General features: G+C 31.6%; 1 protein-coding gene across 1 annotated transcript; it reads left to right on the forward strand.

Annotated features, from left to right (window-relative positions):
- Window positions 1–1,102: 1,102 nt before the first annotated feature.
- Window positions 1,103–6,570, forward strand: LOC114713684 (aspartic proteinase A1). The gene is made up of 14 exons (XM_028898357.1): window positions 1,103–1,194; window positions 1,485–1,863; window positions 1,960–2,020; window positions 2,286–2,380; window positions 2,470–2,582; window positions 2,733–2,901; window positions 2,998–3,037; window positions 3,147–3,211; window positions 3,420–3,533; window positions 3,727–3,791; window positions 4,690–4,846; window positions 4,931–5,050; window positions 5,875–5,963; window positions 6,078–6,570. Exons 2-14 carry the CDS (start codon window positions 1,492–1,494, stop codon window positions 6,160–6,162), a joined length of 1,545 nt encoding a protein of 514 aa, XP_028754190.1. The 5' UTR covers window positions 1,103–1,194; window positions 1,485–1,491; the 3' UTR covers window positions 6,163–6,570.
- Window positions 6,571–13,369: the final 6,799 nt, after the last annotated feature.

The raw sequence follows: 13,369 nt of genomic DNA on the forward strand, positions 1-13,369 counted from the left end.
GAATTTTCATTAAATTATATAATTTAAATTAAGATGTAGATTAATTTATATAATATATCAATAAAAAATATAAATTGATATATAAGGATAAAATGATAAAATGATTATTACCATCTCTCCTTCCTCCTTTTGAACCAAATAAGAAATTATTAAATTTCTTTTCACCCTCCTCCTACCCTCCCTCAAACCAAACAGGCCATAACCCTATGTTTGGTATGTGGGAAATGGAGGGAAGAAGAGGGGAGGAAAAATTTTCATAAACTCGATTTTAAAAATTAAAAAAATAGAGTGATAAAATTTTAATAAAGAAAAATATAAAAAAAAGAGTAATAAAAATTAATTAAAAACTTTTAATACTATTTCATCAATTTTTTAAATCAAGTTTATCAAAATTTTCCCTCCTTCCCCTTCTTTTCATTTCTCTCGTAACAAACGGACAATCAATTTTAACACACACATATATATGCAAATACTTACGGAACAAAACTACTAATAGGGACTTATAGAGTTTAGGGGATTCGGTAAAAACTTAAACAAATTGTCTGTACATACCCTCACGTTTATGAAAATTATGTATAATTTCGTCTTATTAATGGGTCTGAGCTTTATAATGAGAGTGTGATCCTAGCCCAATCAGGTCGATCATTTTCAATATATTTTAGAGGGTATTTAAATAGAAACCAAATCATAGTTTTAAAAATGATTTTACGATATACGAAGTAAATATGTAAAGGAGTTTATTTTAATTTATAAAAAAATGTTTTTAAAAAACACTTCTTATAACATCCAAACAGCCCCCTAATCTAACCCAGCATGCTATGGACGAATATATTAACCGAATGTCAACCGGATAGATTAGGCACTTGGGGGCGTAACAGCGTAAGAACCATGGGGCGAAAAATCTGATTTGCACTGTCGTTTTCTGTTTGGGGTCCTGTTTTATTTTTTTGGGCGTTGCTAATTGGGGTCCTTGAGAAATTCGTTTCTTTGGACTGTCCCCGCCAAGCATTGTACGAATTGTAATGGTAATTTAATTTGTTTTTTAAGTTTTAATTTTAAATGTAGAAACCGGTCCCTTGGGGACTTCCAGCGAACTGCACGAACCGGACCGTTCACTAAATAAAATTAAGAATATCTCATTTACAGCAGTTCGCTTCCAACTTCGCACTCAGAACTGTGAAGGGTGGACTAGAGGTACATGAATTTTGGCAATTATTTCTGATCGTTTTTCTTTTTGATAATCGTCACTTTCTTATGTGATTGCATCGCTATAGTTCTGATTTCGGTTCGTAATTTCGTTTTGTTGTGCTTTTCCTTCGTTGACCACTGTTTTTTATTTCTTGGATGGGAGTAGAAAATCGAAGTGACGATGAATTATTCTCTTCTGATCTGTTGTCTCAGTTTATGATGATCATTTACTTAACGGGTTCGGTTTGAACTTTTCTATGGATTTTTCTTGATGAAATCGTTGTGAAAATACGCAGGAATAACATGGAAACTAGGAGTGGACCTGTTGTAGCCAGCCTCTTCGTATTGTTATGCGTGTTACCTACTATATTATGTGCTTCAGGTGATGGATTGGTAAGAATTGGACTGAAAAAGTGGAAATTTGATCAGAACAATCGAATTGCTGCTCATCTAGAATCTAAGGATGGACGGTCTTTGAGAGGTTGCGATAAGAATTATCAACTTCGTGGGAAATCAGGTTACAGAGAAGATTCTGATATTGTGCCCCTTAAGAATTATCTGGATGCTCAATATTTTGGTGAGATTGGCATTGGCAGTCCTCCACAGAAGTTCAAAGTAATATTTGACACGGGGAGTTCCAATTTATGGGTTCCTTCATCTAAATGTTATTTTTCGGTAAGGTCCTATTGTATCAACGATATTCATCTAAATACTTAACTATCCTATGTTATACAATTTTGAACAGAATGGTTTCATTGTATCATGCTGCAGGTTGCTTGCTATTTTCATTCTAAGTACAAGTCAGGGCGTTCAAGTACCTATAAGAAGAATGGTATGTTTCTGAGTCTTCATTATTTTTTATTTGAATTTATATAGTATTTTTTAATTAATTAATTCATGCCTTAAAAAACTTGATATCAATTCCAATTAGCGTGTGCTTCTGAAACTGTGGCCGTTATCAATTTGTACTGGGTTCACCATGATTTTATATTGTTACTCCCTGAGTATATATGTTTCCAAAAATATGATTATGATTGTTTAACGTTACGCTTGATGTCTAAGTTCCTTGTAACAGAAGATACATTGGTATCTTGTAGGTAAACCTGCTGACATACGTTACGGAACTGGTGCTATTTCTGGGTTCTTTAGTGAAGATCATGTGAAACTTGGTGACCTAGTGGTGGAGGATCAGGTATTGATGTTAAATTGTTGGGTACATAACATACCTGCCTAAGTGCTAGAATTCTTGGTGTTTCATTTTTCTGCTGGGCTACTTTTCAGGAGTTTATTGAGGCAACAAGGGAGCCTAGTGTCACATTTCTAGTTGCTAAGTTTGATGGCATACTTGGACTTGGATTTCAAGAGATATCTGTGGGAAATGCAGTACCTCTCTGGTATGATTATTCGGTATTAAAGTAATAATCTGGTGTTTGTGAAGATGTTCTGTGTTTATTATAATCACTGTGATTCACGGGGTTGATGATGCTTGTAAGCTGGTTAGGTTACATATTTCAGTTTGAGGTTTCTAACTAGATCTTCTCCAGGTATAACATGGTTAACCAAGGTCTTGTAAATGAACCTGTGTTCTCTTTTTGGCTTAACCGTAATGCTGATGAAGAAGAAGGAGGTGAAATTGTTTTTGGTGGAAAGGACCCTAATCATTATAAGGGGGAGCACACATATGTACCAGTGACTAGAAAGGGGTATTGGCAGGTTGTGTATTTGTCGTCCATTCTGGATATGTCATTTCATGGCTATTCCAGTCATCTTCATCTTCTAAATCCATTTCCCTTTTGATCTTTTTGGCAGTTTGATATGGGTGATGTATTAATTGGTGGTAAATCAACAGGTAAGAAAACCAGAGAGTTGCAATCCATTCACTTTTCTTATGCAGATGAGACCATATCTTTCTCTAAGAACCTTTTATCAGATAAAACACTGTTATGTTCCTTGCTCAGGATTTTGTGCTGGTGGCTGTTCAGCGATTGCTGATTCTGGAACCTCTTTGTTGGCTGGTCCTACGGTCTCTATCTCTCTCTCACCTTTTGTGTGTGTGTATTGTGCAAGAGAAAGTTAGCCTGGAACATGATATTTTATTGCTTAGTTTTGAATGCCCCAAGTCATGCTGAGGATTCATTTGATGGTGACACGGATAAAAAGCATTCATTTGCCACTACATATAATTTTTACGAGTCTTGGTCATGTTGTATAATGTTAGCTCAATGTTGCAGGCTATTATTACTGAAGTTAATCATGCAATTGGGGCCGCAGGAGTTGTGAGTCAGGAGTGCAAGGCCTTAGTTTCGCAATATGGAGAAACTATAATAGAGAGGATTCTTGCCAAGGTGGATACTTGGCTTCTGACACCTACTATTTCCATTAGTGTCGGTGGTTTTTGACATCTACTATTTCCATTAGTGTCGGTGGTTTTTGACATCTACTGTTTAATTAGTGTCCATGGTCAACACATGATGTTTATGCCAGTTAATGATTCTTCATATCTAAGTTGCTAGACTCACATCCATTTCAAAAAAGCAGGATCAACCAGAGAAAATATGCTCACAAATTGGTTTATGCACTTTTGATGGTGCGCGAGGTGTAAGGTTGGATTCATTCTTTCTTAGTATTTTGGAATTGAATGACATCATTCATCATCATCATTAACAACAAGAAGTCTTATCCCATTAAGTGGACTCAATTACATGGATCTCACGATATTATTTTGCTATGTCAATAACCAAATCTTTGGATATATCATTAACTAAAAGGTCCCATTCAATAATTTCATTGACTAGCATCTCTCGTATAAACTGCCTCAAATGATATTCTATCATATTTTCTTAAACAAATGCCATGCCAACTCTTCTTTGTACATGTTAATTACAAATCTTATCTTTTATTGTATGATGACATCTGTCTTGATATCCTCATCTCTATTACCTCAACTTTATGCTCTCATCATCCTTTTAAAGCCTAATATTGACTACCATTATTGGTTTTATAATTGTTTGATAAAACTTCCCTTTAACCTTACTTGGTACTTGCTGGTCACAATTAATTCAAATTTTGAACCAACTGCTTGTATTTTATGTGTAACATCTCTATAAATTACACTATTCTTTTGTATAATTAACCTCTAATAGTTGAACTTTGTCATTTGTAAAATGATTTGATCTCCTACTTTAACATTTAAATTACTTGTAACCTGCCTTTTATCAAAATTGCAGTACATATATACTGTCTCACTCCTTCTCAAGTGTGAACCTATCAACTCCTTAGAGATATGATTCTATCCTCAATCCTTTTAACTCCCATGACATTCTTCTCCCACTCTTCATCAACGATTTGTCAATACCATTCCTTGTACCTACTTTCCCCATGTGCCAAAGTTTGAATTATGTAATTCCCCTAGATTTTTCTCCAACCCATTTAGTTTTCCAGAGGCACAAGTTGTTCATATTTATCTTTTTAACAACATCTATTTTCTTTGTTTGTAATCAGCATGGGCATTGAGAGTGTTGTTGATGAGAGTGCTGGAAGGAGCCATGGTGGTTTGCATGATGCCATGTGCTCCACTTGTGAGATGGCAGTGGTGTGGATGCAAAACCAGCTTAGGGAGAACCAAACCCAGGAGCGTATACTTAACTATGTTAATGAGGTGATTGACTATTCCACCTAGTTCTTGTGAACATCACATAGACTATATGTTTGATCTTGTCCTAACTGTTTTCTGTAATTGTAGCTTTGTGAACGTCTTCCTAGTCCAATGGGTGAATCGTCAGTTGACTGCAACAGTTTGGCATCAATGCCCAATGTTTCTTTTACAATTGGTGGGAAGACATTTGAACTCACTCCTGAGCAGGTATAAATAAGTGCAGCAATCTCCAATTCTGTTCTGTAAAATTTCTTTTTGCTGAAAACGGTGGCTTAGAACCTTGGTTTCTCTGATGTTAGCGTTAGGGAGGGGGAACTCTGCAAATGAAAGGCCAGACATTGGCCTCCCTCTTTCTGAAAGAGAAGCCAAAATGAACACAAATGGACTGGCTTACTTGTGTGGAGGCATGCTATGGCCGTAAGGCTTGATGTGACTTGGATTCTCTCCACTGTCCTTCCCATCCTCTTCCCCTCCACCACCCTCCTTTTTCCTTCACAACCATTGGATCAAAACTTCAAGGTTTATTACAGTTGTGAACTGTTCAGACCAAATTTTAACAGTTAAAATTTTTTTTTTAATAACATTATTTTTATAAGATGTTAAATCTGGACCCTTGAAATTTTGATCTAATGATTTTGAAGGGTAAAAAAGGACGGTAGTGGAGGGGAAGAGGATGGGAAGGGTAGTGGAGAGAATCCAAGGCCTGATTTTACACCCTCCAATAATTTTGGCCCAAAAAAATACCATCTAAGAATACTTTACATTGGATAGGTGTAGTCGGGTGTGGCCGTAGGACTAGGAGGCATAACATGTTAGGAGATCTATTTGAAGGGTTTAGTCAAAGTGTGCCTTAGTTTTATTTGTTATTTAGGTCCTTCTACCAAGTCTCTCGCTGCTAACACAATTTCTCAAGCATGCATGTTGTGATTTCCCTGATAATAGTAATATGCTTTGAATATGGCATATGGATTTCCCAAGACTTCGGCAAAATATCTCCTCTCATTTTGGATTTGTTAATCTCTGAAAATCAGTATCTCCTCAAAGTTGGTGAAGGAGACATAGCTCAGTGCGTTAGTGGATTTATAGCCATGGATGTTCCTCCCCCACGGGGACCTCTTTGGTATGTGCCCTAGAATTGGTTCCCTTGTTAGTATTTCAATATTGAGTTATTAACATAATTACCATTGACGAGTGCAAAGTCCTTGGCTAATGATTGTTCTATTATGCTATTCAGGATCCTGGGTGATGTATTTATGGGTACATACCACACAGTATTTGACCATGGAAATCTGAGAATTGGGTTTGCGGAAGCAGCGTAAGTGCGTCTTTTACGCATCTCGGTTTTTTGGCAGTTCTTATTATCATGCAAGAGAGTTCCTTTTGTATGAATTATAGATAATAACACAGGGAAACACGTCTGCATGACCTCTTTATCTAGTCTTTATGTTGTTACCACTGAGAAAACTGGTCATATTACTTTCATAGCAAATACGAAGCCGATCTCTGTGTTTTATTTGTGTGACTTGTAAGCTGCTGTGTATATATTATCATGTGAGCCTAGAAGGGAACCTGTATCGAAAACGATGGGAAAGGGGTGGTTTTAAGCCTGTATTGGTCAATTGCATCTTATGTATTTAATTAAATATTTTTAGTGTGGTGGCATGATAATGTGTTACGCAAGTTCTTTGGCGTATGAAAAACTGAATCATAATGGTTAATGCTACTTATTTATTTGCTGAGCCATGTTGAATTGTATGTTAACGAATATTACTTCCAGTCATAAATATAAGAGCTATTTAGATATTTAATTTGATCTTAAATACAAGACATCATTTCATTTTGTCTTAAATACCTATCTATTTTGTTTTCAAGTAATTTTCATGGTGATTGCAACAATAGTTTCAATATACATGATTAATAAAGATATTTTAATAAAAACAATACTTATTTAATAAAAATAACTAATTTAATTAATTTTTTTAATATTTATAAATTAGTTATTTAGTTTTTATATTAAGAACCGCAGAAGTCAAATCACATGATATCGCATTTAACAGTGTCAGCTTTGGTTGCCATTGAGATGGTATAAAATGCAAGTGTCACCCGAGAAATATATAAAATTACATATATGTCCGATGCTATATGGAACTCGAGAAAGTAGACGCAATGCCTATGGTTTATGAAGCGGAGTTTTGCATGAATTATAAGCTAAAATACACAAAACTCTTCAGAACTCTAAATAATGTGCAAATAATCTCATTAACTTTTAAAAACTTACTAATGAATCATCCAAGCTTTCAAGAATAAATCCCAATCATTAATTATATACCTTTTAAATTATGTTCGTGTGTTTATCTTGAGTCACGCATTTGAGCTTCCTAGTGGTTCACAATGTGCCTGTTTGGTAAGACGTATTTGGGGGAGAAAAAGTAATAGGTCAGTTTACAAATTTGAGAGCTATTTGTCATAGCTTTTGGTCTATCTAATTTATCAGTCAAAAGCTTTTTTTTTTTTAACACGATCGTAAAAGCATATAAAACTTATAACTTATGCAAAAACAGCTTTTTGAAATTAAAAGATATTTTTGTTCTGATGTTTATGTTATTCTTATGTTTCTCTCTATATATTTCTTGTGCTTTCCAGTTTTTAATTATTTATTTTTAACATTTTCTTAAATAAAAATAATTTTTAACAGTTTTTATAATATTTTTAATTTTTAATATTATTTTTTATTTTATATTTATATAAATTATGTAGAGTATATCATCCAATTAATTATGTATTTTTATTTGATTAAAAAAATTTCACATTACTATGACTTCTAATTTAAATATATTTTATTCATTAAATGTAACTTTTTCCTCCTATTATAATTTAACATTATTATATTTTGTAAATTCATAATTTTAATCATTTTTTATTATTTAATAAAAGTAATACTCATTTTTATTGTTCTACAAACTAAGCTTATTCAATCATAATTCAAACAATTTTTTTACTTTATATACAAACTTTTATAAAAGTTAATCCAAACACAAATCATATTATCTAATCTCACTTTTCTAAAAGTCAAATTAAAAATAAGTTAACTTTCTGCTGCCAATCCAATCGAATCCAATATAATTTACTTATATAAGTAACTTAGAAAGTAATTAATGCTTGTTTATTAATTTTGTCCCTGTAATTAATGTTTAAATGTAATTCCTTGTAAACAGCCTCATTTAATATGGGTAAATTCAGGGGAAAAAAATTTTCAATTTAAGACAAATTTAATGAGTTAACTGTATTTTTTGATTAGAATGAGTTGATTAAAATAACTAATATTATGGACTGGAAGGAGTATATGTACATGTAAATAAGTAATGAACAAAATTCTTAGTAAAAGAGTTATCTATATAAATGATACTTCCGATTCTAATTATAAGATCTCGTTTGTAAAATTTAAGAATTTAAAGGTAAAATTTTAAAGCTTAAGAAGACCTTTGATACATAAATCTAAGGAAGTTGTGCGTATTTCGTGTGCTCGCACATGTATATTGGGCTGGTAATAGCTTGCCAATTTATTAGGTATTTGATACTCCTCCGGCCTTTAATATAAGACACATTTAACTAATTTGATTAGATTAAAGAAGTTAGATAAGTTAGTTAATTATAAGAAAATTGACACATTTTTTCTAAAACACCATAATCATCTTTCTTAATACCTCCTCTCCCTCTTCTATTTGATTATGGTTGATAGAGTATCCATAGGGGTAATTTAGAGAAAATTGATCAATATGATAAATGAGTCTTATATTTAGGACCAAAACCAACTCAAGAATTGGATCCTATATTAAGGGTCAGAAGGGTATCATCAAAAAATAATTTTAAAAAGTATTTTCACACAAGTCAAAATAAAATTTTTTTATATATTTATTTTATATACCGTAAAATTAATTTTAAAATTATTTTTTTATTTTCATCCAAATGCCCCGTTTCGCCTTTTTTGTTATAACTTGTAAGGGTTTCACAGCTTTATCTACTTTGAAAGTTGGAACATATTTAACTCCATCCATCCGATTGCTTCTTGAAAAGGTTACATTCATTCGTTTATTTTTTTTACTTCGAAAAATTATACACACACTCCTTTGATCCTATTTATAAATAATTTTCAACAAGTTTTACATAAATCAAGAAAAACGTTAAATTTTATTAACTCTCACTTAAAATTTAACTTTCTTACTACCTCTGGTCCTAATTAGAAGAGCTAGTTAACTAATTTGAAGAGAATAAGAAAATAAGTTAAGTTAGTTATTTGCAATAAATAAGTGTTGTCTTTCCTAAAATATCTTTACTAATCAATTGTATTAGTTAGAGCTATTATTATTAGAAGGGTTACTTTGAGAAAAAAATACATAAATATGAGAGACAAAATAGATTGGGATCTTATATTTAGAACTAAAATAAAAGTTAAACAAGGTCATATATCAAGAACTGGATGTAGTATTTTATTTCTATTTAATAATATTATACCTTATAAGAGAAAAGTGAACACAATATTAAATAAAAGGTAAAATTATATATTCATATGAAAATTTTCTCACTCTGTCCTATAAATAGGACCAAAATTTTCTTTTTTTCCCTGCCTTATAAACAGGAGCAAAGGAGTATATTGCTAAGCATAGATATCCTTCTATTAGAGGTAATCTTATTCGAGTACAGAGGCAAGCTTGAGGAAATCAGCAATGATATTAGGGAGAATTTCACTGTAGGACCGCATAAGACAATTAATATCAAAGAGCCCCCAAAACTTTCTGAAACCTCACTGTAGGACCAAGGGACCAATCTGATGTTAATTCCGCAAACGAAATGACGCCACTGCCCCTCATTTTAGAATGAGATTACAATAATACCCCTCCCTTTTTATTTTATTAAAAAATAAATATTTACCGGAGTTACTGTTCCGGCCACCGGAGGTCGGAGGTCCGGCCACCGGCGCTCAGGTGGCCGCCGTCGGGGTCCGGTCACCGGTGGCCGGAACAGTAACTCCGGCGGGACCTCTGGTGGCCGGAGTTTTTTTTGTTTAAAACAAAGTGGCCAAGGGAGGGTTTGAACCCAGGACCCCTTGACACACCAAAAGACTTGTAACCACCAAGCCAAGCAACCCATTCAATCATAAAATGCAAATAAAACTATATATAACAAAATAAACGCAATAGTCCAAATGTAAGTGAACAAGTGAAATTAGACGATTTACAAGTGGAATTCAGAAATTTGTAACAAAAATTAGGCAATTTACAAATAACATTATAGAAGTCATAACCCAAAATGCAAGTATTTAAGTGCAAATGAGCAAGTAAAATTTGAAGATTTACAATAAAAGTTTATGGATTTACAACCCAAATTTGGTAAACACAAGAGAATTCACAACCTAAAATGTAAGTGTTTGAGTGTAAGTGAACAAGTGAAATTAGATGATTTACAAGTGGAATTCAACAATTTACAACAAAAATTAGGCAATTTACAAATAACATAATGGAACTCACAATCCCAAATACAAGTGTTTAAGTGTAAATGAGCAAATAAAATTTGAAGATTTACAACAAAAGTTTATAGATTTGTAAGTGAAATTCGACAATTTCACTTGCTCATTTGCACTTAAACACTTGCATTTGGGGTTATGACTTCTATTATGTTATTTGTAAATTGCCTAATTTTTGTTGTAAATTTCTGAATTCCACTTGTAAATCGTCTAATTTCACTTGTTCACTTACACTCAAACACTTACATTTTGGGTTGTGAATTCTCTTGTGTTTACCAAATTTGGGTTGTAAATCCATAAACTTTTATTGTAAATCTTCAAATTTCACTTGCTCATTTGCACTTAAATACTTGCATTTGGGGTTATGACTTCTATTATGTTATTTGTAAATTGTCTAATTTTTGTTGTAAATTGCTGAATTACACTTGTAAATCGTCTAATTTCACTTGTTCACTTACACTCAAACACTTATATTTTGGTTGTGAATTCTCTTGTGTTTCCCAAATTTGGGTTGTAAATCCATAAACTTTTATTGTAAATTTTCAAATTTCACTTGCTCATTTGTACTTAAACACTTGCATTTGGGGTTATGACTTCTATTATGTTATTTGTAAATTGTCTAATTTTTGTTGTAAATTGCTGAATTACACTTGTAAATCGTCTAATTTCACTTGTTCACTTACATTCAAACACTGACATTTTGGGTTGTGAATTCTCTTGTGTTTATCAAATTTGGGTTGTAAATCCATAAACTTTTATTGTAAATCTTCAAATTTTACTTGCTCATTTGCACTTAAATACTTGCATTTTGGGTTATGACTTCTATTATATTATTTGTAAATTGCCTAATTTTTGTTGCAAATCTCTGAATTTCACTTGTAAATCGTCTAATTTCACTTGTTCATTTACATTTGGACTGTTGCGTTTATTTTGTTATATATAGTTTTATTTGCATTTTATGATTGAATGGGTTGCTTGGCTTGGTGGTTACAAGTTTTTTGGTGTGCCATAGGGTCCTGGGTTCAAACCCTCCCTTGGCCACTTTGTTTTAAACAAAAAAAACTCCGGCCACCGGAGGTCCCGCCGGAGTTACTATTCCGGCCACCGGTGACCGGACCCGACGGCAGTAACTCCGGTAAATATTTATTTTTTAAGAAAATAAAAAGGGAGGGGTATTATTGTAATCTCACTCTAAAAATTAATATCAGATTGGTCCCTTGGTCCTGCAGTGAGGTTTCAGAAAGTTTTGGGGGCTCTTTGATAGTAATTGTCTTCTGCGGTTCTACAGTGAAATTCTCCCATGATATTAAGACAAATGAGAATTTAAAGATATTTCAAATAGAAATTCAGAATCCCATTGATTGAGGGATGACGGCCACAGCCTTGCCTAGACGGTGTAACATGTTATTAAAATTTAACATGTTACATGTAACAACATGTAACATGCCTACACCTTAGAGGAGCCCCCTAAAGAACATTTCGGGAAATTTCTAAAAACTAATTCTTTCAATTGATGATAACTATTAAAATTATTAAATCAAGTAATTATCAAATAAATTTTTTTACATGTTATAATTTAATGAAATAATATTATCAAAACATTACTAAGTTTAAATTTTCTTTTCTTTTCTTTTTTTAAAATTTATCCTCCTACTACATTAATCGTCCTCCCCTCAAGCACACAAGATTGAATGTCATATTTTATATTAGAGTGCAATACTCTAATCACTATTCTATTTTATCTTAATGACATAGATATCTCCTCTATTTCAAAAATATATATTTTAGTCCAAACTATAAACACAGTTAAAAAGTATTGTGAAAAGATTCTTGAAGTATATATTTGTTTTAATTAAAAATCCATTAGAACAAATATTGTTTACTAATTTACCCCTCATTATTCTAAATCTCTAATTTATCTTTTAACATTAATATTTATTAATGATCTATTTATAGTTTTTACTAAATTTAGACAAAAATTTAAGTAACTTAAAGTATTAACAACTTGATTGAAAATTTAATTATTTTTTTAATAATAATATGTTTTATGAAATATATTTAAAATTTGTGACTTATAACATATTAAGATAAGAATATTAAGATTTTATCATTTTATAACTTTACAATTTAATTGAAAATACATATATACAATTGCAAAATATTTTCAGCCAATACATATATATATAAGATTACATCATACTCCTCCGGTCCTTAATATAGGACTTAATTCTTGAGTTAGTTTTGATCCTAAATATAAGACCCATTTATTATATTTATCAATTTTTTTCAAATTACCCCTATGGATACTCCCTCAACTATAATCAAGTAGAAGAAGAAGAAGAAGTATTAAGAAAGATGATTATGGTATTTTAGGAACAATATGTCACTTTTCTTATAATTAACTAACTTACCTAACTTCCTTAATCTTATCAAATTAGTTAAATGGGTCTTGTATTAAGGACCGGAGGAGTAAGTTTTAATAAATAAACAAGATTAAAAATTTAAACTTATTAAAAAATTTATATTTATAAAATTGATTAAATTTGTAATATGTAATCGATTTAATAGTATAACCAAAAACATTAATGTATATTAAAAATTATTAAATAATATTTGTGTTAAACAGAAGCAATTTGGTTAAAATAACGGGTCAATGTCATAATTTAACAATCAACTAATGGTTGAATTTCAAAACTAGAAGAAAGGTTTGTGTAATATACATTTTGATTTTAAAGAAGGTCCATGTATGTTTTCAAAATAAAAGGAGGTCTTTATAATTTAGGTTAGATAGAAGGAAAGTCGATGTATTTTACTTTTTATATTATTATTAATATTAATCAATAGGATAATACTAACATCAAGTTTCTTATATTTATTTGTTAAGTTTTCCAATCACACATAAATGCGTGACTTATTTTTTAAATATGATAATTTAATCGTAAACTCATATTAAAAAAGAAAAGACGCATGTCTATATATGATTGGAGAACTTAACATAATGAATA

Source organism: Neltuma alba, unplaced genomic scaffold, assembly GCF_004799145.2.
Source record: "Neltuma alba isolate B1F8T4 unplaced genomic scaffold, ASM479914v2 tig00011445_pilon, whole genome shotgun sequence".
Taxonomy (NCBI): domain Eukaryota; kingdom Viridiplantae; phylum Streptophyta; class Magnoliopsida; order Fabales; family Fabaceae; genus Neltuma; species Neltuma alba.